The 27,936-nt window shown below is 50.7% G+C and overlaps 1 protein-coding gene across 7 annotated transcripts in view; it reads left to right on the forward strand.

Annotated features, from left to right (window-relative positions):
- The window catches only part of TBC1D16 (TBC1 domain family member 16), an 88,911-nt gene extending 62,593 nt beyond the window's left edge, over positions 1-26,318 (forward strand). For 2 of the 7 annotated variants that reach the window (XM_005221202.5, XM_024979973.2), the window contains exons 4-12: positions 10,328-10,489; positions 11,548-11,695; positions 12,584-12,751; positions 13,287-13,435; positions 14,058-14,192; positions 14,954-15,140; positions 17,162-17,341; positions 19,893-20,039; positions 20,873-26,318. In XM_005221202.5, coding sequence (XP_005221259.1) covers positions 10,328-10,489; positions 11,548-11,695; positions 12,584-12,751; positions 13,287-13,435; positions 14,058-14,192; positions 14,954-15,140; positions 17,162-17,341; positions 19,893-20,039; positions 20,873-21,121 — 1,525 coding nt within the window. In that variant the 3' untranslated portion in view covers positions 21,122-26,318. The remainder of the gene's footprint in view (positions 1-10,327; positions 10,490-11,547; positions 11,696-12,583; positions 12,752-13,286; positions 13,436-14,057; positions 14,193-14,953; positions 15,141-17,161; positions 17,342-19,892; positions 20,040-20,872) is intronic. The other 5 variants (XM_005221204.5, XM_059877948.1, XM_059877950.1 and 2 more) reach the window with 4 other exon arrangements.
- The last annotated feature ends 1,618 nt before the right edge of the window (positions 26,319-27,936 follow it).

The raw sequence follows: 27,936 nt of genomic DNA on the forward strand, positions 1-27,936 counted from the left end.
CCATATTATGTTTAGACCAGCTTGTCAATAACTCCAAAAAAGGCAAGTAGGATTTTGTTGGGGATTGTGTTGAGTGTATGAATTAATTTGGGGAGTACTGCCATCTTAACAATATGAAGTCTTCCTATTCGTAAGCACGGGATGACTTTCCATTTCTTTCGGTTCAGTTCAGTCGCTCAGTCATGTCTGACTCTTTGAGACCTCATGAACCACAGCATGTCAGGACTCCCTGTCCATCACCAACTCCTGGAGCTTACTCAAACTCATGTCCATCGAGTTAGTGATGCCATCCAAACATCTTATCCTCTGTCGTCTCCTTCTCCTTCTGCCTTCAATCTTTCTCACCATCAGGGTCTTTTCCAATGAGTCAGTTCTTTGCATGAGGTGGCCAAAGTATTGGAGCTTCAGCTTCAGCATCAGTCCTTCCAGTGGATATTTAGGACTGATTTCCTTTAGGATGGACTGGTTGGATCTCCTTGCACACCAAGGGACTCTCAAGAGTCTTCTCCAACACCATAGTTCAAAAGCATCAATTCTTCAGCACTCAGCTTTCTTTATAGTCCAACTCTTACATCCACACATGACTACTGGAAAAACCATAGCTTTGACTAGATGAACCTTTGTTGGCAAAGTAATGCGTTTGCTTTTTAATATCCTGTCTAGGTTGATCACAGCTTTTCTTCCAGGGAGCAAGTGTCTTTTAATTTCATGGCTGCAGTCACCATCCGCAGTGATTTTGGAGCCCAAGAAAATAAAGTCTGTCACTGTTTCCATTGTTTCCCCATCTATTTGCCATGAAGTGATGGGACCAGATGCCATGATCTTGGTTTTTTGAATGTTGAGTTTTAAGCCAACTTTTTCACTCTCCTCTTTCACTTTCATCAAGAGGCTCTTTAGTTCTTCTTTACTTTCTGCCATAAGGGTGGTGTCCATTTGTTTAGGTCTGTGCCTCAACAATACTTTGGTAGTTGCTATGCAAGTCTTTTACTTCGTGTGTGTGTGTGTGTGTGTGTGTTGTAAATGGAATTGCTTTCTTAATTTGGTTTTTGGATTGTTCATTGCTAGTGTATAGAAATGCATTAATTTTTGTATACTGATCCTGTATCCTTCAACTTTGCTGAATTCATGTATCAGTTTTAACAGGTTTTTTGTGTGTGTGTAGATATGAATTCCTAAGGATATTCTATATGAAAAATCCATCATCTGCAAATAGAGATGATTTTACTTCTTTCCTTCAGTCTGGATACCTTTTTGCTTCTTTGCTTTTCCTTGTCTAATTGCCCTGAATATAACCTTCAGTAGAATAGAAGGGGTGAGAGCAGACATCCTTGTCTTGTTTCTGATCTAAAGGGGAAAGGTTTCAGTCTTTCACCATAGAGTATGATGTTAGCTGTGGGTATTTATAGATGCCCTTACTAAGATTGAGGAAGTTCCTTTCTATTTTTAGTTTGGTAAGTGTTTTCATCATGAAAAGGAGTTGGATTTTTGTCAAATGTTTTTTTCTGCTGCTATTGAGATGGTTGTGTGGTTTTTGTAATCTTTATTAATCTGGTTATTACATGACTTGATCTTCATATGTTAAACCACCTTTGCATTCCTGGCATAAATCGCACTTGGTCATGGTGTATAATCCTTTTTAGATGTTGTTGACTTTGGTTTGCTAGTATTTTGTTGAGAATTTTGTGTCTCTATCATGAGGGATATTCATTAGGGCCTAGAATGCTATGTTCTTGTGATGTCTGTCTGGTTTGGGCATTAGGAACTGACTTAATGCAAAGTCCAAAGCAAAACACACCAAAGAGAATGATAAATTTCTAAGGATTTTGCAAGAAATAAGAGAAAATCAGCATGTTTGGGGTACCTGTGATACATCAGATACTCTCCTTAGCAGCTTCCCTAAAGTCAAGGGAAAACAGAGAAACTGGGTCTTGGAGAGTGAAAAGAACAGGAATAGAGGCTAGAGAGCAGGTAACCCAGGGGGAGGAACCCGAGGCAACTGCATGGAGGGAGGGCCTTATAAGGTAGAAAGGATATGAGTTGTCCAGTTTGCCTGAGATATAGTGGGAGCATATAAAGGGGTATAACTTGATTGAATAATATTCTCCTAAATCCATATCCACCTGGAACCTCAAAACTCAGCTTTATTTATTTAAGAACATATTTACAAATGTAATTAGTTATGAGGAGATCATTCTGGATTAGAGTGAGCCCTAATCCAAAGACTGGTGCCCTTACAAGAAAATAGAACAGAGACACAGAGAGCCACACCCAGAGGGAAGAAGGCCATGTAAAGACAGAGGTAGAGACTGGAGTGATGTGTCCATGCCAATGAAAGCCACAGACTCCACCAAAAGCTGGAAGAAGCAGGGAAGGATCATCCCCAAGACCTTCACAGGGAGCTTGGCCCTGCTGACACCTTGACTTCAGACTTCTGTTCTCCAGAACTGCAAGAGAGAAATTTCTGTTGCTTGAAGCCATTCATTGTGATGCAGTGATATAAGGAGGTGTGGGCAAAAATGACCTGATATTACCGTGCACCAGGCTGAGGACTGGGGCTTCACTGGTGGACAAAACCTGATTGCTGACGGTTTGAGATCCAGGAGCATGGGGCAACGGGGAGCAGTAGGTATGTTTTCAGGGGCATTCTTTAAGAGATAGTTTTTAAAATAGAGGTTTTTTTTTTCCTCTGTATCTTCCTTTATTTTCTTTTTAAGTCATTGCCTTTGTCTCTGGAAGTCACACATCAATAGGTGTCAGGAATTTGAGCTTTGGATGAGCCATGCCTGGTCCATCCCTGCTCTGCCATTTACCACCTGTGAAATTTGAGGATGATGTTCCTGGTCTCAGTCTTCTTAGCTATAAAATGGAGTTAATAATATCTCCTTCATAGTGTTAGTGTGAGAAAATCTTTAAAGCAATCAGCAGAGCTCCTGGCACATAAGAAACCTCAAATAAATGGTAACCAAGATAATGATTGGTTATTGATACCTGACTTTTTCCTTTTTTTCTTTTCAAAATTATCCTTATTGGTTTTACAATATAAAGGTTAATATGGACTTGTTTAAAAAAAGATGGAAGATCAACTTATTATTTCTGAGTATCGAAATGATACATTATTCTTTTTAGAAAATATGTAAGATAAAGAAGAAGATGAAAACAAACTATAATGCCACCTAGAGATGATTTTTATTGTCATTTTGGTGTGGTTTTCTATTTATCTATTTAATGTAGATGTAAAATATTTATAAATATACATTATATACAAAACTATGTTGTATCATATTTCATATAATTTTCACCCTACTTTCTTGATTCAACATAATAGCATTTTCTTTCATCATTAAATACTTTAATAAAATGTTTCATACTAGCTTAATGGCATTGTATCATATGCATGTGCCACAATATATTAAAATATCCCTGGGACTTCCCTGATGGTCCAGTGGCTAAGACTCCACACTCCCAATGCAGGGGGCCAGTTAGGGAACTAGATCCCAGATGCCACACCTGAGAGTTCACATGCTGCAGATAAAAAAACCCATAAATAAATAAAATATTTTTAAAAGCTTAAAAAAATAAAATATTCATTTTTGTTAGAAATCTGGTAATCATATTGAGTATTGGTATTTTTTACAACTTTATTGAAGTATAACTGAGTTACAATACCTGCATATATTTAAAGTGCACAGTTTGCTGAGTTTTGACATATGTGTACACATTGTGGTTTCCATTTCCATTTCTCTTGTAATCAGTAATGTCCTATGCTTATTTGCCACCTTATTTGGCGAAGTGTCTTTTCAAATCTTTTGGCAATTTTAAACTTGTGTTGTTTGTTTTCTTTTTACTGGGCTTTGAAGGATCTTTATATATTCTGAATATAAATCCTTCATCAGTTATATACTTTACAAATATCTTTTCCCAGTCTCTGGCTTGACTCTTTTATTTTTTTAACAATGCCTTTCAAAGAGCAGTTTTTCATTCTAATGAAGTCCGATTTTCACTTTTTTCTTTTATAGATCATGCTTTTGGTATCACATCTAAGAAATTTATCTAACAGCACTATTGAATTTTAAGAGTTCCTCATACATATTCTGAATACAAGTCTTTTATTGGATATGTGTGTCATGAATATTTTCTCCCAGGCTGTGGGATGCATTTTTGTTTTCTTTAATGATGTAATTTGAAGAAAAGAGTTTTCAGTTATCTAATCTATTATTTATTTTATGTTTTGTGCTTTTTGTTTTTTAAGAAAACTTAGCCTATTCTAAGATCACAAAAAGTATTCTTTTATGGATTCTTCTAGAAGTTTTACAGTCTTGAGTATTATATCTAGGTCTGTGATCTATTTTGAGTTCATTTTTGTTTATAACATGAAGAAAGTGTTGATGTTAATTTTTTCATATATTCAGATATCCAGTTGATTTAACAACATTAGTTGAAAAACCGTTCTTTTCTCCACTGAATTGTTTTTGCATTTTTGTCTAATTTTTTTTTGTCAATTATATTGGCCTATTTCTGGGCTGTCTATTTTTTTCCATTAATTAAAAAATTTGCTCTTTAACCAATACAAAACTACACTGATTACTGTAGTTTTTAATAAGTCCTCCAACTTTCTCCTCTTTTTAGAGTTGTTTTGCTTATTCTAGGACTTCTGTATTTCCATATGAATTTTAGAGTCAGCTTGCCAATTTCTACCCAGAAAATTCTTCTGGAATTTTGATTGGAATTGTGTTGAATCTGTAGATCTATTTGGCAAGATTACCATCTTAACAATGTGACCATTTCAATCTATGGACATGGTATATCTCTTCATTTATTTAGTTTTCCTTTACTTTCTCTCAGCAAGGTTTTGTGTTTTTCAGTGTAAAGGTCTTGAATGTCATTTGTTGCACTTATTCTAAATATTTTATATGGGCTTTTTGCTACTGTAAGTGGAATTTTTTATTTATTACATTTTCCAGTTATGTGTTACTAGTCTTTAATAATGCAATTAATTTTTGTATAATAACCTTTTATTTTTTTAACTCTGTTAAATTCACTGATTAGTTCTGAGTTGTTTTGTAAATTCCATGGGAATTTTTTCATGTAAACAATTATATCATCTGCAAATGGGGAGTTTTACTTCTTCTTTTCCAATATTTATGAGATTCAGTTTCTTTTTTGTCTCTTACAGAGCATAGAACCTTCCAATCATAGGGGGAAAAAATTCAGTCTCCTACTATTGAGTGTGATGTGAACTGTAGAATGTCTGCAGGTGCCCTCTATCAGTTTGAGATGTCCTTCAATTCCTAGTTTGCTGACAGCTTTTCTTCTGAATGAGCATTGGACTTTCCTCAGAGGCTTTTTTGTGTCTATTCACATTAAGTGTTTTTTGTAGGTAACTATGGCTGTTTTCTTAGGTTCAATACCTGGAAATGAAAGTAAAGGATGAAAATAAATAAACATTTTTAAGGCTTTTGCATTAGATTTCCAAATTGCCATTGAGAGAAATTTGGCTGGCATACAGTGCCCCCAGCCATGCAAGAGTACTTTCCCAAATCCTTACCTACACTATATTTTATAACCTTTTAATTATTGCCAACTTCATAGACCTCCCCCTAAATTGTATCTTGCTTCCATTTGCCTTTATTTCATTACTCTGAATATGAAAATGTTATTGGTTATTTGTGTTTATTCTCTAGTGATTGTTTTTTCATGTCCTTTTGCCGTTTTTTTTTTCCTGTTGGGCACTCATTTTTAAAATTTTTACATACCTTTTTTCATACTAAGGATATTAACCCTTATCATATATATGTCTCAGTTTGTTCTTTGGCTTTTCATTTTTTTAAACAGATTTTATTTTTTAGAGCAGTTTTAGATTCATAACAAAATTACGAGGAAAGTACAAAGATTTCCCATATGCCCCCTGCCCCAACAACGTGCAAAGCCTCCCCATGACCAACATCCCCACGAGTGGTATGTTTGTTACATTTATAACAGTGACATCATTACCCCCCCCCCCCCAGTTTACATTAGGATTCATTTGGTGGTGTGCACTCCATGGGTTTTAACAAATGTATAATGACATGTATCCACCACTATAATCTCACACAGAGTAGTTTCACTGCCCTAAAATTTTTCTGTGCTCCACCTGTTCACTCCTTCACAGTCCCAATCTCTGACAGCCATTGATTCTTTTACTACTATCTACATAGTTTTGCTTTTTCCAGAATGTCATAGAGTTGGAATCATGTAGTATGTACCCTTTTCAGATTGACTTCTTTCACTTTCCTCCATACCTTTTTCATGGCTTGATAGCTCATTTCTTTTTCTTGCTGAATAATATTCCATCATCTGGATGTACTGGTTTGTTTATCCATTTATCTGCCAAAGGATATCTTGGTTGCTTCCAAGTTCTGGCAATTATGAGGGGCCACCAAAGGGCGGCATTAATTTCAGCCTCCCTCCCCCAGTCCTCCCCACCTCTACTCCACATGCACACAGCACGATTTCCAAAATCTCATGCGCTTCCCAAGGCGCTGTGTCCTGTGCACCCCATGGGACAGGCTAAGGTTTACGGAAACCAGATCCAGGATGGACACTCACTCTGGCAGAGTCCAGGGTGAAGGCTTCTGCTCCCCCACTGTGGTGGAAGGACTGGGGCCCTGAGGGGAAGAACCCTGGAAAGAGGGCCCCTCACACACCTTCCGGCAGCAACTTGCCTCTAGGCAAAAGTCTGCTTAAACCCTTTTACAACTCCTGTGGGGGAAATTATTTGCATTAATTAATTGACTAATTAATTCCAGGCACTATACTTGGAACCTACAGCTGGGGTTCCATTGACATACTGTTCAACTGACTCAAAGGCTTAGGAGGAACAAAAGCAAGAGCCAACTTAGAAGTTTGGATATTTAAAAATGTCAGAGTCTGGCCGCAATGTCTCTTTGACCTTGAGAACCACAATTCAATAATTTTGGAGGAAGGGAATTCCCAGGCAATGGTTAGGACTATGCTTCCACGTCAGGGGGCCTGGGTTGGATCCCTGGTTGGGGAACTAAGGTCCCACATGCCTTGAGGTACAGCCAAAAAAAAAACCCCAAAATAATAATTTTGGAGGTTTCTTCCCTCCTGCTTGAGCTTTTTCTGAAAACAGACACTTCCGGTATGTATCGGTCATCTATGGCCCTATAATGGAGGACTCCAAAACTTAGCAATTTAAAACCACTGCATTTGATTTGTTCACAGTTCTTCTGGCTGGACTGGGCCAAGTCTCACCATTCTACTGGGTGCTCTGGGGCTTTCTCAGCAGCTGTCACCAACTAGGGGCTCAGCCAGGCACAGGGTCTGTCATGGCCTCTGTCCATGAGGTTTGGAGACTGTGGTGCTGTGAGCTGGGTTTCTCTCTCCTTGTGGTCACTCATTTGTACCTGCGCTTCCTCTCATGGTGGTAGGAGTGTGCCAAGACGGAGCATGCAGAAGCCTCTTGAGGCCAGGCTCTGGAGCTCATAGGATGTCACTCACGCCATATCCTATGGATTAAAGCCACTCAAAAGACCAGCTCAGTCTCAGAGGTGGAGGAATGGACACCACCCTAGGAATCTGAGGCCATATTTAAACTCCCAACTCTGTGCCTGACATTGCTGTGATTATCAGGTAGACAACACATCTGCTATGTTTTGCAATAACAGAGTTGACTTTTCTTTTTCATTTCTGTTTTTGCATGTTGGTGATCCTCAGAAAGAAAATTCTGTATTTCTTAGAGTTTAGCATCTTCTAGTTGTACCTATAAAACAGTTTTAACTTCTAGCATATTGAGAGTTATTGCCCTAAATAAACCTTCCTTATAATTTTAATGTACCACACATAATAATTTTATGAACAAGCCAGGTTATATGCAGCACATATGAATATTCCTAAAACCAAAGGGCTTTGCATGTATAAAAAGACAAAAAAATAAAAATTATACATATTTCAAATTTCCCAAGATTTTATTTCCATTTTTTTTCTATGACTTTAAAATTCCCAGACATTTAAAATTTCATCCAAGGCATGGGTATTAAATCTTTGTGTCCTGTGCCAGGCCTGTACTGGGAGCTGGAGGTACAGAAGAGCAAATGAGATACAGCCCTTAACCCCATGGCAATGGATCTTGAGGCAGAAACAGATGTGGCCCTTGGTGACCTAGATGACTGTACGGACATCTGTTACGACAGTCCCAAAATAACGAGAACCAAGGCTTCCATCAACTTTGCTCCAGTTTGAATGGTGGAACCCCAGCTGTAGGTCCCAACACAAGGTCTTGAATTAATCAATCAATCAATTAATTAATGCAAATAATTTCCCCCGCAGGAGTTGTAAAAGGGTTCAGGCAGACTTCTGCCTGGGGGCAAGTTGCTACAGGAAGGTGTTGTGGGGCGGGGGCCCTCTCTCTGGGGCTCCTTCCCCTCAGGGCCTCAATCCTTCCACCACAGCAGGGGAGCAGTAGCTTCAGCCATGACTCTGCCAGAGCCGGTGTCCATCCTGGATCTGGTTTCTGCAAACCATGGCCTGCCCCGTGGGGTGAGCAGCACGCAGCATGTTGGGAAGAGCATGTAGATTTTAGAGGATCGTGCTGTGTGTGTGTGTGTGGAGTGGCGGTGGGGAGGGCTGGGGGAGGGGGGGCTGGAAATAATGCCACCCTTTAGTGGCCCCTCTCTGGCTGGGCTTGGAGGTGAGCCCGGATGGGCCGGCCCAGTCGGGAAGCATGCCAAGCACATGCTCTCTGGCCACTGCGGCCTCATTGTTCAATAAGCAGATTATGAAATGCTGCAAGAAGCGGCTTGGTGGGGGGCTGTCTTCAGCCCTGCGGCCTGCCTTGTTTTGCAAACAATCATTGCATAGTGCAGCCCGGTCAGGGTCCCCTCAGGAGGACAGGGAATCCCTCAGCCTTTTTGGGTCTGAGTTTGTCGTGTGGCCGCGTGCTTCAGCTTGTCTGCCTTCCTCCCAATCCGGCTGTCTGTCTTCACCTGAGTCTGTTTCCTGGGAGACCCCAGGTGCCCCTCAGAAATGGGGGGACTTGGCTCCACCCACCTCCTTAGGCAAGTAGGGAAGAACAGCACACCAGGCCCGGTGCTGTTCTAGAAGCAGCAAAGGTTCTAAGGCCAGTCTTCCTCTTTGAGGAAGTTCCGAATTAGACAGATGGTGCGTCAACAATCTCAGGTAGCTTCCTTGGGAGACCTGGTGCCCATCTGAGGAAGAGGTGCCTTCAGATTAATTGCCTCCGACACTTTTATGTTCTTGGTTTAAACAGGAAAAGCGGGATAAAGCGACTGCAGTCTTAGCTCTGCAGGATGTTGGGGTTGAACCGATGTTTGCCTTTACTCTGACTATATTTTAGCAGTCATCTGCTAGAGTTTACTATGAAATCTCAAGAGACATCACTTTACCTGCAGTGTAGCTGATTCCATGAAATAAAATATTTTGCAACCAAGGGTCCAAATAAAACAATGAAGTTTTTAAAGAGGCAGAATAAAAGAATGATGCGGTATTGCTGAACTTTGAACTGAGAGGCCATCGAATACCCTGGTAAAGATGTATGCCACAAAGCTTGGGTTCAAATCCCAGCTCTACCACCTGCTAACTGTGTGACCTTGGACAAGTTACTTAACCTTTCTGAGCCTTAGTTCCTGTTCTGTACAGTGGGGATAATAACCACTCATTTCCTAGGATTATTGTGACGATTATATGTGATAAAAAGCACAGGGCTAGTGGTTAACACAGAGCCAGGCTCAACTAAGTGTTTACTGGTAGTATTAATAGGATTGCAGCCGAAATGTTTCCTTATGGAACCAATATTTTTTCAGGAAAATACTGAACCAGTGTGAACCCAAATGGAAGCCCCATGCTGTCTAAAATGGTCATGAAACAAGCTTCTTTTAGCAAGCCTTGAAAACCAGGGTGCCCAGCACCAAGCGCTGTTCATTCTACTAGAAGGCCTGTTATTATCCTCACTTTGCAAAGGAGGAAACAAAGGTTCAGAGAGGCTTGCTAACTTCCCCCAGGGTCACACAGCGAGGGCTCAAACCCAGTCAGTAGGACCTCAGCTGTCATTATGACAGCCTAGTGCCTTTACAGAGGTAGGACAGAATTTGGTCACAAAAGTGTTTCCCCATCCACATTAAAGTACCTGTGATGGGATTCATTCATTCATTCATGGATGTTCATGGAGAACCTCTCTGCACGATGTGCTCCGGTATGTCTCTGAGCAGACACACATGTTTAAACGGTTTCCCCAAGCCCTCCCTGCCTGCCCTTCCCCCCATGACTGCACGACAGACAGGTGTAGTCCTCACATGACTTGCTCCACCAGCTCCCCCTCCAGCATGGATGCCCACCTGCAGTTCCCGGACGGCAGCGGCCTCCTACAGCCCCAGCGCTGGGATGAGCCGCAGAGGGCTGGCGCCCTGGAGCAGATCTGTGGTGTGTTCCGAGTGGATTTGGGCCAGATGCGCTCCCTCCGCCTCTTCTTCAGGTGAGGCCCTCTTGGCCATGTCCAGGAAGCTGCCTGTGCACCTGCCGTGTCCCCGGGGGGCCATGCTTGGGTCTAGGAGCCTGACATTCCCAACTGTCTGCTTCCCAACATCACTAGTGCCCTGTAGGCAGTGCCCCACAATGGCTGCCCCGCAGGAGCCTGGTCTGGGTAGCTCCCAAACTGTTTCCTCTGCCTTCAGCGTGATAGTAGCAGCTGTTGCTTGCGCTCTGGTTTGGGGGAAGATGACAAACTAGGGCTACAGAGAGAGCAGTGCTTGCAGGGAGCTCCCGGTCACCCAATCAGAGGCCCAACCACTCAGTGCATACTCAGGATAGGCTATGGCTTTCTAGAGGGAGGCACTATTTTCTTCATGATGGGGGACCATCCCTTTCAGTTCCCCACCTAATGGCTACCTCATGTCTCTCTTCCTGAAAGCTGCAAGACAGCACCAGCCAAAGACCAGTGCTTCAAAGAAGCAATTGTGCCTCTGGGGGCATTCCCAGACCCAAAGCCCCATCCTGCCTTTCAGGGAAGGCCAGTCAAGGTCGGGCAATGGTCCTGAGGCACATATAGTGAATTTCCCTGGAGGATTTTCCCAGAGTGACTTCTGTGCTAGATGGAAAGCCCACTGGAGGGGAGTTCCTTAGTGCCCACCCATCTGGGTTCCAAATCTGATTTCATGTCAGGGCATCCACCCCTAGGAGATGGATGATATGATATCATGATATCTCCATGGTATCCAGGACAGAAGGGAGGATGTGACCTGGCCGGCAGGGGTGGGGACTGAAGGCTGCTGTGGCAGATCTCCCGGGGGCGAGGACAGTCCCACCTGGGGCCTCCCCAAGAGGGAGCTGCTTTGCCTCCTTCAGCAAAGAGGGTGATGGCTTCTGTGAGGGCATAATTCTCTCTGCTTCCCGCCAGCAGCCAAACTCCTGGGGGACTTTCTGTTTCCTGCCTCTGAGGTCGAGTGATAGCGGCCTCTGATTATACTTGGAAATAAAAACCCATGTTTACATATTCATGGGTCTGTTTTCTTCCCCCCTCCAATGGCCGCTCAGCGATGAGGCCTGCACCAGTGGCCAGCTGGTCGTCGCCAGTCGGGAAAGCCAGTACAAAGTGTTCCACTTCCACCATGGTGGCCTGGACAAGCTGCCTGACGTGCTTCAGCAGTGGAAATACTGCGCTGAGACGCACCTCAAAGACCAGGTAGCTAGGGAGGGGGGAATGGGTGCTGCCCCACCCCTCCCCTCCCCTTCCAACCCAGACCAGAACACCCACTCTCTCCCTTGGGAGTCCCAGGCCTCAAGGGTGTGACCCGTGGTCGCTGGGGGCAAACAGAGCAGCAACTTCGGGTTTAAAACATGTGCCCAGGCTTCTAGTAAAGGCAGTACTCCACATTTGAAAAATCATGTTTTGACAAGGCTTCCTGCCATATTTTCCTCAATCTACATACAAATGTAATAAGAGCTCTTTAATTATCTGTTTAAGATAGTGTATGTGCTTATTAGAAACGGGCTGACTTTAAAATTCCTTTCCTTCCCACAGAGCCTCCTGCTGGCTTCCCTTATTACAGTAGCATGGCTTTTTTTTTCCCCCTACATTGAACAACCTTTGATTTTTGAATTAAATGTCAGCTGCAGTTTTGCCCTGGATCCGTGACTGCCCGTGGAGACAACCTGACAGGCGGGCTCCCCGCTCGCAGAACAGCCATCCCTTTGTATGTGGCCAATCACATGTAATTTATTGCAGGCCCTCCCGGCAGAGGGAAGTTGGCCGTCCCAGGCATTAATTCCGTCTTTGCGGCGGGGCCGGAGGGAGAGTGGAGGGGAGAGGCGGTCGGTGGGAGTGGGCCGGGAGCCGGGAGCGCGAGGGGGGACCATGGTAAGCGGACGGTATTTTCATTTTAATTACGTCTAATTACACTTGCCATTTAGGGGTTTGTATGCGGGGGAGAGGCGTCCCCCTCCTTTCAGAAGAGGGGAGGGGGGGGAGGCGTTTACATCCCGCGAAGAGCGCGGGCTGGCTTCGAAAGCCGAGCGTCTGAGCCACTGTTCCATACCCCCGCCCCCCCGCCCCGACGGTCCTCGCGTCCAGCAGGTCGCCGACGAAAAGACGTGTATGCAGTTCTCCATCCGGCGTCCCAAGCTGCCGTCTTCCGAGACACACCCCGAGGAGAGCATGTACCGACGGCTGGACGTGGCGGCCTGGCTCCGCCACCTGAATGCGCTGGGGCAAGTGGAAGAGGAGTACAAGCTCCGCAAGGTGAGGCCCGGCGCGCCCGCGGGCCCGGCGGCTTCGAGGCCAGGGGTCGGGGCCGCGCCCACGGGCCGCAGCCTCCGGCCGGGTTTCGGGGGCGGGGGAGGGGGCGGTCGGTCGGTCCGCTGACGCCAGCGGCTGTGTGAACGCGCCCGATAGAGCGATCAAAGCCGCTGCGATGAAAAAGCAACCTCCGGAGCGGGTTCGGGGTACCCCGCGACAGCGTGTATAGAAGAGCTCGCAGCCCGCGCCCGCGATTCCAAAACCGGGATTAAGGCCCTGACGTGAGAACGACAGGTTAATCTGAGCGCCGCACCAGGGGGGGGCATTGACATTGAAATGAGCCTGGTTTGTGTCCTGTATGGGAATGGGGGGCCGGCATTTTCCCCTTCTAAACATGTGCAAATTGCAGCGATCTGAATCAAGGCATCAGTTGTCAAGAAGGCGCAGCAAAGCCACCAAAACACAGATCTCCGGGGATTTGGGGGTGCTTTGAGCGGTCCTGCTTTGGCCCCTCCCCAACTTTTGCCGCTTCCTCCAGGCCATTTTCTTCGGCGGCATTGATGTGTCAATCCGAGGGGAGGTCTGGCCCTTCCTGCTGCGTTATTACAGCCACGAGTCGACGTCGGAGGAAAGGGAGGCGCTGCGGGTGCAGAAGAGAAAGGAATACGCCGAGATCCAGCAGAAAAGGTGACCGCGGCGCCCGACCGGGGCCCCCCTCGAACCGCGGAGGGGAAACCCCCGCCTCCCCCCCTCCGGAGCCGCGGAGGGAGATGCCATTTGGAAAGGCAATTTGAGGTGCAATTCAGCATTGATAATATGTTCCGTGACCCATAGTTTCCTTGGAAAATGGGTCTCCCAGGACCGTGAGCGATGGGTCTGGATAAGTGCAGTCATTACCCCCGCACCCGGCCCCGGGACTGGCTCTCTTTAGCTCGCATGTCAAGGTTTTAGAATTCTTTTTCAACATACTTAACGAGGCGCTGACATCCCACCACTGAACGCCGGGGTGGCAGCGGGGCGGGGGTCGAGGGGAGGGCAGCTGGGAACTGGGATTGCTGAGCTCTGTTGGGCCTCCCTGACCCTGTAGTTTCGGTGAGCTCTCCCCCAGAAGCTGGGACCGGTGAGACCGAGTTAATTTGGGAAAGCCTTGTGCCCAGCGCCCCTACCTTGCCCAGAGTAAGTGGCAGCTGGAGGGTTGGCCAGCGACCCCAGTTCCCATCTTTGAGCGGGGCGGGAAGGGGCGCCCCTGGTGGCCTGGAGCGGGTGGGACGCTTGCTGACCTCCCAGCGGGCTCTCTGCTCCGTGCCAGGCTCTCCATGACCCCTGAAGAGCACAGAGCTTTCTGGCGAAACGTGCAGTTCACCGTGGACAAGGATGTGGTTCGGACAGATAGGAGCAACCAGTTCTTCCGAGGCGAAGGCAATCCCAATGTGGAGAGCATGAGGTACCGCCTCCCCGGCCAGCAGGGCTCCTTTCCAACTGGGTTTCACTCCCATCTGCCGCCCCGAAGCCTCACCTCACCCCTCAGGTCTCAGCTGACCCTCTGGGAAGTGGACCAGCCGCAGAAGCTTCTGCAGGGGTCAAGGATCTTTCTTCTAGGCTCAGTGCCCCAGAATCAGAGAGTCCTTAGCTATTTCAAGCAATGTCAATGGGCCCCTTATTGTCCTAGTGACCCAGGGAAGGCCTGAAGCCCCTCCCAAAGGTACCAGCAAAGGCCCCACCCCCTGGGCATCCACCAAGCCAGTTGCTTGGCCCACACCAGCTGTGAACCCGCCTCCCCCGAGTGTCTCCCTCCCATTGGGTGGTCCTCTGGGAGATCAAGCCACACAGGGGCTGAGGCTGGCATCTTTGACATTCTGTTGCCTCCTGGCAAATAATTGCACAAAATTAGCAGCCCATAAAAAAAAGTCCCTGCCAGCCCACCCTTTGTCACAGGCAGTCGACCATTAAGAAAATCAGACCCACATTCCTCCTTGCTCTGCTCTAGAGAATTGGGGCTGGTGAGTGCCTAAGTGCAGGCCCTTACCTTCCCCAAGCTCTGGAGATGATCCCAGGAGCTACTCTCTTTCCTCTAAGATCAAGGTGAAGCACGGGGGCCTGGAGAACCCAGAGGCTCCAGCCCGGGGTTCTACTGGCCTGGACAACACACCGCTATGTTATAGCCACTCTCCACTGACCTCCCTGCTCTCTGCACTGCATCTCCAGGAGGATCCTGCTGAACTATGCAGTGTACAACCCAGCCATTGGCTACTCCCAGGGCATGTCGGACCTGGTGGCGCCCATCCTGGCTGAGGTCCTAGACGAGTCAGACACCTTCTGGTGCTTTGTGGGTCTGATGCAGAACACAATCTTTGTCAGCTCTCCTCGGGACGAGGACATGGAGAAACAACTGGTGAGGCTCTCAGATGTGTGTGGCTTGGCTGTTGTGGGCCGCCAAGCAGTGGGAAAGCCAAGGTGGGCCTTGCTGATGGACTATGGGGGGCTTAGCCCTGGGCTCGTGGACTAGGGCCAGCTCCCCCACGAGGGATACATGCTGTTCCCAGGTCCCAGGACACATGCTGCCATCCCCACCTCACACTCCTGTAGTCCAGAGGCTCCTCATGTGGCCTCCCTCCTCCCTGCATGTGGCATCCTAACCCAGGTTCCCTGGGGGGAAGGGGTCACCATCACACCTGGCCCTGTGCTTTATAAAACGTGTTCTTAGGTCTATCTGAGTCCCCCACAGGGGACATAGCCAGGGTTTCTAGGGATGGGAATCAGAGGGGCTCTTGAAGCCGCCCTGAGGCCCACTGTATAGTCATCACAACCCCACCTTGAGGGCAGCAGGCCTGTTGTGCCCAGGCAGCTCTCCTCCCACCATGACCCCTGCTAACCTACACAGACCAGACAGCACTGAAAATTGGGAGTGAGGAGGCAAAACTGGGTAAGGTGGGGCCGGGAGTGCCCACTCTTTGTGCACTCCAATCACCTGTTAGGACGTGGTCTCAGGTCCCTAGTCTGAGAAGTTCTCAGCCTGGAAGCTGATGGTGCATGGGCGGGATGCTGAGTGTGCTAGGGAGTGATACAGAAAGAGCTCTGGTGATAGAGAGGGAACCAAGACAGCAGTCCCAATGTCTCCTTGGGCCAGGCTGACTCCACGGTACACGGGGTCTGGCCATGAACATTGCCAGGCCTGCCAAGACTTGTCTGAGCAGGGATTTTTGGGCAGTGACACTGGGTGGCCCAGTCAGGTTGGTGGCTCACATGCAGTGAGGCTCGAGCTGAATGGAGGACCTCGAATGCCAGACCAAGGAGCACTCCTGTCGACTAGCCATTAGGAAGCTGATGAAGACTGTGGATAGGAGAGCAGAATGCAGCAGGGGGATTGGAGGAGAGGGAGCCAGGAGCAGGGAGGTGGGAAGGGAAGGGGCACCAGAGCAGGGACGGGGGGCACCCATGAGGGAGGGAGGAAGGGGGTCAGTTGCCTGCGTGGATTTGTTGACCCTGCTGTGGGCCACTAGGTGAAGAAACTGGCCAGTCTGGAAGGATCCTCAGAATCCGTTTCCGTGCCACCCCAGTGGCTGTCTCAAGTAGGAACAATGGGCTGTTTGTGTGGGAAGGGGCCTGTGAGTCACCAAGACCCCCCCCCTTAGGATCCCCCGGCTGCGATCTCAGCCGAGCCTGCCCACTCCCCGCTCTCTGTGTCGGCCCTGTGATGTCAGGTTTCCACAGTACCTGGGGAGGCAATTACGGGCTCTGACGTGATTCGCTGCTGACGGCTCCGCAGCACATGGCCCCGTGACTCGTTAGCTGCTGGAGATCGATTTTACAACGGTGCTGGTGAAGTCAGCAGCCCAAGCCAGACGCTGCCAGAAATAGCCTTAATCTGGTCCCACGTCACTGGGTGGTGACCTGAAGCGCAGAAATCAAACCTCTCGGGGTTCAGAAATGTCTCCTCTCTGCTCTGCATCAGCTATGAGAGATGATGAATCTAGGTGATAGGAGTGGAAGGTGGTTGAGTGGGTGCGGGGGAGGGGGCATTGTCAAAAGGATGCTTTGCTCGACATCTCAGGAAGGAGGGGGCATCAGAAACAGCCCATGTGGTGCCTGAGAGCCAGGGGTCTCCCTAGCCTCAGACCTACCACCCGCCTCCTGGGCCACAGCAGGTTGCTCTTGCTGTCCCTTGCAACAGCCTCCGGAACAGTCCAAAATCTGGGCTAAACTGACCAAGACAGATGTGAGTCAGACTTCCAGTGACAGAACAGAGTAAGTGGGTGCAGACCCATGAAGCAAATAGAGACCTCACGTGTGGCACACCTGCTCTGAGGGTGGGGAGCCTGACGAGGAAGGGCCTCGGTGGGAGTGGGCTTCTAGGGCCAGGCAGGCAGGCCTGCTCGGGTCTGGGGGGCTCATTCATCTTGGCCTCGCCCCCAGCTGTACCTGCGGGAGCTGCTGCGGCTGACCCACGCACGCTTCTACCAGCACCTGGTCTCGCTGGGCGAGGACGGCTTGCAAATGCTCTTCTGCCACCGCTGGCTCCTGCTGTGCTTCAAGCGGGAGTTTCCCGAGGCTGAGGCGCTGCGGATCTGGGAAGCCTGCTGGGCCCACTACCAGGTGAGCCAGGCGGGCACGCCTGGCATACGAGCAGGGCAGGATGCCCGCATAACCGGGCACCTCCTCTGGGGTCCCCTTGCTCCACCATGCTTGGCCCCCCACAGACCACATTCAGCCCCTCACACGGCAACTGCCTTCTAGTCCCACGTGGCCAGCCTCCGACCCTCAACTCGCCTCCCAAGTAACTGAAATCGATGCAAATTGCCCACTGACTGCACTCATTACCACGTTCTGGGGTTGAGCACGCTCCTGTCACAACCAATCAGCATGAAAGACATTGCGGGACAAGCAGGACGCTGGTGCCCACATGCCGGACCCAGCGCCCACCCGCCTGCCCTCCTCGGGATGGCTCAGGGAAAGGGCCCTGAGATCCTGCTTCCCTGCCAGCCCCTCTGAGAGCCCGGGCACCGCCCACTGTCGCCTCGCAGGGACGTGATTTCCCCTTGCCATCCTTCATTATCAGCATCTCCTCAACAAATTCCCCTGAGAGCCTCTCGCTGGCCCTGTCACACGGCTTTAACGCCCAAATTAGCAACAAGCAGGCCATGTTAAAGGATAGGCAAGTCTCTCTGAATCCATCAGCCTTAAAAAAAAAAAAAAATAGTATTGACGCATCCAAGAGGTGGCCGGGACCATTTCTGCAAGAGCAGCCTCCATCCTTCCTACGGCAGCTGGCGCAGCTTGGATTAGACAAACCTTGCTGATAGATGTGCACGCCCACCAGCCCTCAGAAATGTGCATCAGCGTCTGCCCTCCTTACTAGTGTTGAAGAAGGATTATGTCTGATAGAAGTGAGTCTGAAGAAGCCTGCTGCTGGTGCCACGGGCTGTTTTGTATTCATCCATCCTCGCCCACCTCCTCCTGCTCCCTCCCGGCCCAGGTCTGGGCTGCATTTCCTGTATGGATTAGCCTGCTCCGTGTGTACTGCAGGGTGGAATCTAGGAAGCACTGGCAAGGATGGTCCAAAACACTGGATCACATTTAAAAGAAAAAAAAAATTGTGTCCGCTTTGCACAAAGCCTCATTGCATCTTTTCTAGCAGCAAATTTGCCACCTTCGAGACAGCACATTTAGGCTAATGTTACATGTGAACCCAGAGCATCACCCAACAGATGGGGCCATTTCTCAGGCTAAATTTAGCCTCATTTGGCCCCACCCCTTGATCAAATTAGTGGCAGGAGGTTGAGGCGGGGGATAGTAGGATGGTGGTAGTGGGGGTAGGCTAATTCATTAGAGTGAGCTCTGGCAGGAGGTGGGGGGAGGTCACTACCAGCTGGTTTAACTTTAAAGTGTCCCCAGAGTGTGAAGGGCTCTGTTTTATTCATTTATTATACTTCCAGTTTGCCCTCGGGGGATGGGCTGCCCTGGGCCTGGTTCAGTGAACTGGGGTTAGTCCGGTACTGCTGTCCAGGCCCCTTTAGAATGTGCCCCACCTTTTCTTCCCCATAATCCTGTCCCAGAGGAGCTGGACATGAATCTTCCTGAAACTCCTCCGCTGTGCCCCCCCACCCCACCCCACCAGCCCCCGCCGCAATTCAAATAGCTGCAGAAGGATCATTCTGAGCCGCAGCAAGACTATTCCGGATTAATTCAGAGGAAGGGGCTGGGCAGTCTGGGAATGGCCTTTCCAGAGTGGGTGGTATGTGGGGTGTTTGCTGCCCGTAACCTCTGCCCGCACATCCAAGGCTCTGCCTGGCTCTGTTTGGGAAGGAACAGGGTTCTGTCTGGCTGGGTGGCCGATGTCAGGAGACTAAACACAGGCTTCCTGGTGGTCCTTGTCCTTCCTCTGCCCCCAGGAGCTAGTGTGACTCAAAGGCAGTGTGCCCTCAGAGCATCCGGCCGGAGAGGACACAGGATGTACCCCGTGAGGACTAAGCGCCAGCATCCTGCTGCAGGCCCGCCCTTGCTGGGTAGCAAAATGTGAGGCAGCCTCCAGGGAAGGCAGCGGAGTCCTTGATGAGGCCTGAAATCTGGTTAAAGAGGGTGGGCTCATTGTAGGGAACTATGGGGAGCTGCTGTGCTTGGCTCTGAGGCTCTCCTCCCCACTTTTCTTACCAACAAACCTAAGACATCTCTGGGGCACAAGTTGGGACATTTGGCCTCAAGGCAGGAGCACAATGACCAGTGGGTGGCTGCCGGAAAGTTCATCTTCCTTGATAGCATGTTCCACCACCCACTGGAGCGGGGTTCTGACTCACTGTCTCTCAAGACCCCAGAATGGGTAGTAGCCAGGCTTCAGAGGAGCATGTTCTTTGCCCACGTGCTGGAGAGGCTCCTAGAGGGCTCCCCAAAGGGGACCAGCTGCCTGTCAGTGACCAACCCCAGCATCGCCCTTTTGCGCGTCACAGCAGTCTTTGGGTGTAGGTGCTGACACTGGTCCATTTGCAGGTGGGGAAACTGAGGAGGCTGCTGGGCTTGCCCAGGGCCACACAAACCCAGACGGCCTCACCTGGGACCCCTTGACCCCATAGCTCTGCTTGTGGCCTCTACTGGCAGTCAGGACCCGGGGCTGGGTCAGGGGCCTTATCTGAACCCACTCTCTACCCCCCAGACAGATTACTTCCACCTTTTCATCTGCGTGGCCATCGTGGCCATCTACGGGGATGATGTCATTGAGCAGCAGCTGGCCACCGACCAGATGCTTCTGCACTTTGGAAACCTGGCCATGCACATGAATGGGGAGCTTGTTCTCAGGAAGGTGAGTGTGGCTCCCCCACATGCAGCCCTGCCCTCCCTTACACAGAGCCCCACCTCTACTTCCAGAGCTCCACCCCTACAGGGGCCCCTATAAGCTCCACCCCCCACATTTATCAATTCCTGCCCACATGCAGAGCCCCGCCCCCACCCTCCATCCTGGGAGCTCCCCACCAAGGTCAGAATGTCTGGCAGCTGCTCAGGGCGCCCATCAGGCTGACAAAAGAGGCCCCTCTCCTCATGGAAGGAACAGATTACCCATTTTGACAGACAGGTCCTCCACTGTGAGGTACCTCACTCATAGCCCAGAGCTGGGAAAACTAAGCAGGAGGCTTAGGGAGGGGAGGTGGCCAAACTTTCATCCAAGGTTAGTGGGATAAATGGGGCTTTTGCCACCTCCCTACTTCCCAGGCTTCTGCTGGAGACACCACTTCTTAAAGCTTTCTGGTGTTTTCCAGGGGCAGCGAGGAGGGCCTGGGGTCAGGGGTGGAGTGGGCAGGAAGAGGCTTGAAGAAGTCCTTCAGGGCAGAGAGGTGGAGCCATGGGGCCAGGCTGAGCCAGGGAGGGCCAGGGTGGGCCCTGTTCCACTTTTGGCTGCCCTGTTCACCTTGCATATGACTGTTGGGGGAGCCGTCCTTGGGTCAAGCCGGATGGGAGCGCAGCTTGTGAAACTTTATAGCCCCTGCCTTCAGCTGGATCAGGATGTCAAAAGGGATGAGGCAGGCGGAGCCCTGGCCCTGACCTGGCACAAGGAGCAACCTCGGGTGCTGGCTATTGTTGCTCTTGGATCACTAGCTGCCCACTGTCCCTCATCACCACTGTCCTCTCTGTTTGCAGGCGAGGAGTTTGCTGTACCAGTTTCGCCTCTTGCCACGGATCCCCTGTAGCCTGCACGACTTGTGCAAGCTGTGTGGGACTGGCATGTGGGACAGCGGTTACATGCCTGCCGTGGAGTGCACGGGCCAGCACCCAGGGTCGGAAAGCTGCCCGTATGGGGGCACCGTGGAGATGCCTTCCCCCAAGCCCCCCAGAGAAGGCAGGAAGGGCCCAAAGACGCCCCGAGAAGGCTTCAGTTTCCGCAGATAGGTTGGGCTCCCTGCGCTGGACAAGGGGTGAGGGGACCTCTGCCAGGTCCCAGGCATGGGGGAGGGGGTGGGGATGGGTGTGGAGGGGAGAGGATGGTAGAAATGGAAGGAAAATGCCCTTGAGCAACATGAAGGGAAACTTATATTAAGGACAAAATTGGAGTCCGGAAGTGCCAGAAGTAAAACCCACCAGCTGCCCAGAGAAAAGTTGGCTCCCCAAACAGCGGGACCAGGATGTATGACCACCCTACCTGGAGACGCAGGCTTGCTGGGTTCTCATGTTGCCCACCTTTGATGGATCTCAACACAACCCAGGAGTTCTTCCAGTTTCATCAGCCACCAAAGGGTATTATTGCCAGGCACTGGGAAAGGCAGAAACAGAGACAGAAGGAGAGAGACAGCACTGGGAAGCCCAGAACAAGGGGGTCCCATCCAGGCCCAGAGACATCTTTGCAAGCTGGGCACACCCCCTCATCAGACTTCATTCTTTGAATAAATCAAACAGATTCCACAGCTTCTCCAGCCACAGCTGCAAAGCTGATGTGAAGACATCTGCCAAAAAAAAAAAGGCCCCACTGATTTCAGGGTAGAGAGGTGTAAGAGCAGGAGGCTGGGGGCTTTCATACTGTCTGTTTCAACACCCGACCATCTTGGTATGTGAAGGAATCTGCTGCCCGTGAGCCTGAGCACGGGCTGTTGAAGTGTCGGATTCTTCTCCCTTAGTTGAAGAATCGTCTACATTTGGCAATGTTGAAGGCCATTTTCACCAAATACTGTGACCAACTTGGGGTTGGATGGGTCGAGGTGTGTATGTGTGTGTGTGCACACAAAATTCTCTGAAGGGAATCTGTAATGTTTGAGGGAAGGGGCACATGTGAACTGACCAACAAGACAAAGGCAGCTGAAAGTGCCAGAAACACTCCCACTTCCCTGCGGGGTCTGCGTTCTGCCGTGACCGCCAGTCTTCTGTAAGTCAGCGTCTCTGGTGGTCAGATGCGGGAGCGACCACAGTACAATAGCCGTCACTCAGGGCAACCCTGCTTTCTGTGTGGGAACCAGGTCTTCCCAGCACACTCTTCCTGCTCCCAGAGCCTCCCCAGTTGCTCCTTCTGGGGTTTAGAGGAGGACAGACAAGGACACGGAAAGCTGCCCTCTTGAACTGACAGGAACAAGGAGCCTGGAATCGTTCCTAGAATCCTCCTGAACATCCTGGGGAGGAAAATCCTTGAAGTGCTAGAGTCATCACAGAGACACAGCCCAACCAAGGCTTCTTCCTGCCCCTAGCTTTTCTCACTTAGAGTGGACGCTGCTGGATGGCGCCACTTTAAAAAGTTGTTTATCAACAGGAAAGAGGAAGTTATCAGCCTCTTCCCTTCTCAGCTTCTCTATGAGTCCATGTCCTCCAGTGGGCAGAAGACTGACACTGGAACTTCCAGGTTCCTGACACCTCGGTCCAAGAGCCTTTTGGGGAGACTGTCCTGGAGCCCCATCAGTGCCCAGATCTTGGAGTACCAACCATTATAGTCCAGCAGCAGGGTCCAGGCTGCATAGACTTCTCATCTGCTCAGCTTCTGGGAAAAGAGGATTGCCTTTCCATCCAGAGGATGGCTCCTGATCCGTTATGGAGGTGACTTGAGTTACCAGGCACTATGTTGACCCTCCTCTAGAGACCACATCTCCATGAACAGGCGTATCAATTACCCATTGCCACAGTAATGCTGCATAACAAATAGCCCCCAAACATGGCGGCCTCAAATAGCATGCACTTAGCTAGCCCGCAAGTCTGTGGGGCAGCAGCTCTGGCTGGGTGGTTCTGGTCTGGGTTGGACTACTAAGTTCCAACAGGGTGCTCACACATGTAGAGGTATGTAGAGGTCAGATGTGGCTCTGCTCCATGCCTCTTGCATCCTTCCCACAAGCCAGTCCCGGCCAAGGCAAAGGTGCAGAATCAGAAGTGTGTAGGCACCTTCCCAAGCCTTGACAGATGCTACCCCTGCTTACCATCCCATTGGCCAAAGCCAGTCACCTGGCCAGACTCAGCATCTAAGGGTGGGGAAATGGACCCTCCTCTGCAGTAAGAGAAGTCAATGCCTAGGGGCTGGGGACTCAGGGAGGGGTGAGAAACCAGGCGGCTGGTAGGGAGCTGGAATTGGGAGTCTACCATTACCGCCACAGAATCCTGGTCTAGATAACACTGTTTTGGAACTCGCCTTTTACCAGGGGCATGACTTTCTACTGAAGGGACTGGAGATGCCTAAGCAGGGAAAGAGTGCTCCCCTCCCTTCCTCTGTAGCCAGAGTGCATCTGCACATTTTCTGATACCTTGTGCCTTTGGGCTGCTGTGTGGGGTGGAGGGAAAGGGATCCTGTGTTCCCTCACTTTGAGGGTCCTGGGTGGAAAGCACTCATTCTGAACCTCCCGGCTCCCACAGCCCCTCACCCTCACAGCTCCCCAAAACCTTGTACCAAGTGCCACCCCCGCCTTTACTGCTCCCACCTCACACTCTGTGTGCTGGGCCGGGCCCCAGTGTGGTCTGGGCTTCGTGGAGCAGCCAGGACCTCAAAAAGCCGAAGACCTGGGTGTATGGGCTCTGTGAGGTCCCATTGCTCCGGAGGGATGGAGAAAGCCCGCCCTTATATGGCTCCCTTAATCTGGATGCAATTAGAGGAAACCAGCCAAAAACCCTGCGGCAGCTGTTGCCCCAGGATTATTCCCAGCCAGCAAAAGGCATTAGGGTGATAATTCAGTCATTAGACTTCTAGCCTTTCCACCACCAGAACGTGCAAATACGGGATAATCAGCCCGGCACGGCCATCTTCCGCGATGCTGCTTATTTAACCCATTTTTTTTAAAATGACACTTAATATTATTGGCTGGTGTGCGTGTGCACGCATACTTACAAGTTTCCCCACTGCTAATGTCTGTGCTGACGTTACCTGATGTCGTTGGGGCCTCTGGGAAGAGAGGGCAACTTTGATGTACACGTGCTGGCGAGGAAAGGGCAGAGGGGCACAGACTCACCAGCCCAGTGTGGGGTTCACCCTCCCAAGGAAGGGGAGACAATGGCAGGATGAAGCTGAGCCCAGGGAAGGTGGGAGATGCACAAGCTGGGGAAACAGTGGGATTGGGGTCTGATTAAGTGCAGAGGGGAGCAGTGTGCTATTCCAGAAGGTTCTGACTTAAGTCCCAGCAGGGCAAGACTTGGAACTCACAAATCAAGGGAATCGGTGTTCTTGAGCCAATTAGAGAGGGAGGGATGGGCAGGCTGGGGAGGACCCGCCTCCAGCCCAGTCCACCTCTGCTGAGGAGGAGGGTCTGCAGTCTAGAAGGGCAGTTCCATTGGCAGCCTTGGGCTGGACGCTATTAGCAAGCAGCACTGTGTTGTCTTGATCGGACAGGACAGTGTCAGGCACGATGGAGGTTTATGAATCCAGGACCTTTGAGTTTTCTGTCAAAGCCTGCTGGGGGCAAACAGCTAGGATGAAGATGCTGGTCCTGAAATGAGGGCAGAAGTGGCTGGCAGAGGTCCCCCAGCTCTGACCTTTGATTAGGAAACGGGGCAAAATCTGTGAATGGTAGTCGGGGTGGGGAGGCCTCTGTGGCTCTCCCTGGTGTTTTGTGAGGTCCCTCTGAGCTCTCTCATCTGAGTCTTGTTTGGTAGAAATAGCTGGGAAGCAGCAGCTGCAAAGTGGGGTGGGAACCTGCTCAGGGCTGTGCCGTGGCCCTGCGGAAGCCTCCATCTCCTGTTTAGCCTCTCCTCCCCTGTGGAGGGAGACCGAGTGGTAGCAGGAGGACCTGGGTTCACCCTGCCGAGGGAAGGAAGCCTCTTCCAGTTTGTCTGCCCAGCAGAGGCCCCTAGAGGCTGCCCTGCCTCAGAGGAAGGAGGCGGAGTGTCCCCGGGAAATCCCACACACACGTGCAGGGGTGTGGCCGGCCTGGGAGCTGTGCCATGAACCCACAGCAAGGGGAGGGAGCCTGTGGGTCTGGCCTGAGCCTGGGCGCTTCCCCTGGAGATCCTGGGGAACCAGATGGCCCAGGATCTGATTAGCCTTGGATTTCTAAGCTGGGCTGCAAGGCCTTCCCTTTGAGTGAAAGCATTCTGTCCCCGGCCATCCCTGGCTCAGAAGAGGGACCTGCCACCACAGTTGTGAAGCCTAAGGACAGGGCTCTGCTACAGATGGTGAGCAGTGCTGTGTAGAAGGAAGACACTTACCTAGGGGTCAGGAACCTGGTTCCCGTCCTGCCTCTGACCCTTTCCAGGTGCGTGACCTCCCCACTCTGAGCCTCGGTTCCCTCATCTGTAGAATGGGAACACTGCCTCTGGCTTAGCCCACCTCACAGGACTAGTGTGGGGACTCTCCAGGTGAAGGTGTCATGAAGATGGTTTCCCAGTCCTGGGGACCTCACCTGCCACTCAGGGAAGAGACCACTGACCTTGGCCTTGCAGCCTTGGCTGAGAGGTGGCGTGCTCCCAATCTGAGAGCTCACCCTGCTTCAGGAGTCAGCAAACCCCCTCCCTTCCACACGTCCGCCTGACTGTGCGTCCCCAGCTAGGGGGACTCCTCTGTGCCTCTTCTGTGTAATTCACCCCATGCCACCTCACTCCTGCCACAGGGAAGACTCACCATGAGCCATGACCTTGGTGACCCCGAGAGACGTGTCTGTGTGCAGCATGCCTGGCTCTGAATCAGGACGTGGTCCAGGCCTCAGGGTCCTCCCCTGGGGCTGTGAAACCCACTCGAGCCTGGGAGCAGGGAGGGGGCTGTGGCCCCCTGAGTCAGGCTGTAGAGACTGGAGAGGGATGTCCCTGGGCCTCTGGGGGGCAGGGCGGGTGTGCAGACAGGCTGCAGGCATCTGGCCGTTAAACACGTTGCGCTCAATTTCTAGGTAGGAAAGTACGTTTCCAGTTGAGAGATCAAGTCACTTGGTCATCTTCTCTGTAGCACCTTGGGTTAGTCAGAGGGCAGGGTTTCCGTTGTCTTAGGGAAAGTTTAAAGAAATTTCCACCATTACCAGGAGATCACTGATGTCTGTGGCAAGCAATTCGTTCTCTGTATTTTATTTTGTTTTTTAAATATGATCGCCTGTTGCCCCAGGCTCAGGACTGGCCACTTTGACCACTGGGGCCCCAGCCCCTACAGTGCTTCCGGCTCTCGTGGATCCCACTGCAAAGTAAATAAAATCATACTGACAACAAACATATGCTCTGTGGCTCCTCTAAGAGGTCTGACAAGGTTTGTTAGGTCCAAATGTGGCTGGGTGAAGAGGGCCCCCATGGAAGAATAAGGAGGGCCAGAGGGCTGGCCAGTGGCAGGCCCTGCTCTGGGGAACCTGGCCGGCGGCCCAGGGGTCCATCAAGCATCTGAAGGGGACAGGCACTTGGCCTGCCAGAGCGGAGGAGCTATTTGCCTCCCTGATGGAGAGTTAGTGGGCAAGTGCCCATGAACCCCAGTAACTGGGGGCCCTGAGACCGGCCGCAGGACCTGGAAACACACAGCGTTTTATTGAGATTTAGCTGCTAGGCCTCCAGTTTCAGGAAAAGCCAGAGTCTTGCATTTGTAAACTTTTTGCGGAGGCAAAGAAGATGAATTTGACCTTGTTAAGGGTGGGATTCAGGCATGGGGCTTCTCTGATCTCCATGCCCTGGAGCCCTACTGCAGGGAACATGCCCCAAGGATTACAAGGAGGTAAGCAAGGGGGCAGGGGCCCATCTGGTTCTGGAGCATGCTGGTGGGTTGCAGGCTCTGGGCCCCAACATAGTGCCTAAGGGCTTGCAAATGTTTTCTTTGGTTTTCTATGTGCCTTTCTGTCTTGCCTGAGAGGGGAGGAGGGCTTATGTGCTACCATCTGAACGTTGGCACCAAGGGTCTCGTGTCTTCAGGGTCTGTCTCACCCTCCACCCACCTGGCCTTGGCTGAGACCACAGAGAGCTTCATCACCTCTTCTCTGCAGACATACCCCTGCCTGAGGCTGGCTGACCACACAGCCAGGAGGGGCAGCAGGCCCAAGTGATGCTTCAGCTGCCGTGCATGGCTGGTGGCTCCACTTAGAGAAACCTTTACCTGTCCTTTGGGGGATGGGAGGTGCCACTTCTCCTGCATGTCCCATTCTAACCTGGGAGCTGAAGTCACAGCTGATGGCCGAGTGCAGACAAAGAGGGCGCTTGGAGTTCAGGGGCACTGACAGTCCAACCATCACCACCCTCCAGGGCATGGCTGTAGGTCAGTTTGTCCTCAGAAAGGGATGGTCCCAAACCCACAGAGCAGCCATGCAAGAGGCCCATTATGTTCCCCACCCCCACCACCCGCCTTGGGCCATGGCCTTTCAAATCTGTCTGGCCACTGATACCCTGGGTCTGCTCCAAGCAGGAGCTCCATCAGGTGTTGGTTCTGCTCTAAGTCTCCCTGAAATAACAGCCATATAGTCATGGCCACAGAGATGTGCCACCCAAGAGCCAGACTCTTCAGGGCAGCCTCTAGAATGGCCCAGCCTCTGCTGTCCTGTGGTCCTGAGGATTTCGAATGTGCCTGGGAGCAACCTGTCTGTTGCAGCACGGATGGGCAATCTGCATGACTGGCAGTCTTTACATTGCTGCTAGCGGCAGAAATTCTCTTGAGGTCCATTCGCTTCAGAGACACCATCCTGTGCACCCTCCAATCCCATCAACCCTCCATGCATCCGTTCAGCAAGTGTTCAGCGAACCCTACCAGGGAGACTGGTACCATTGTCCCAGGACCCGCTCCACGGACCCGAGGCCGAACACACTGGGTCACAGGTTTCTGGGGCAGCGGTATATACACTTCAAACCCTCCAGGA

This window comes from Bos taurus, chromosome 19 (genome assembly GCF_002263795.3).
Source record: "Bos taurus isolate L1 Dominette 01449 registration number 42190680 breed Hereford chromosome 19, ARS-UCD2.0, whole genome shotgun sequence".
Taxonomy (NCBI): Eukaryota; Metazoa; Chordata; class Mammalia; order Artiodactyla; family Bovidae; genus Bos; species Bos taurus.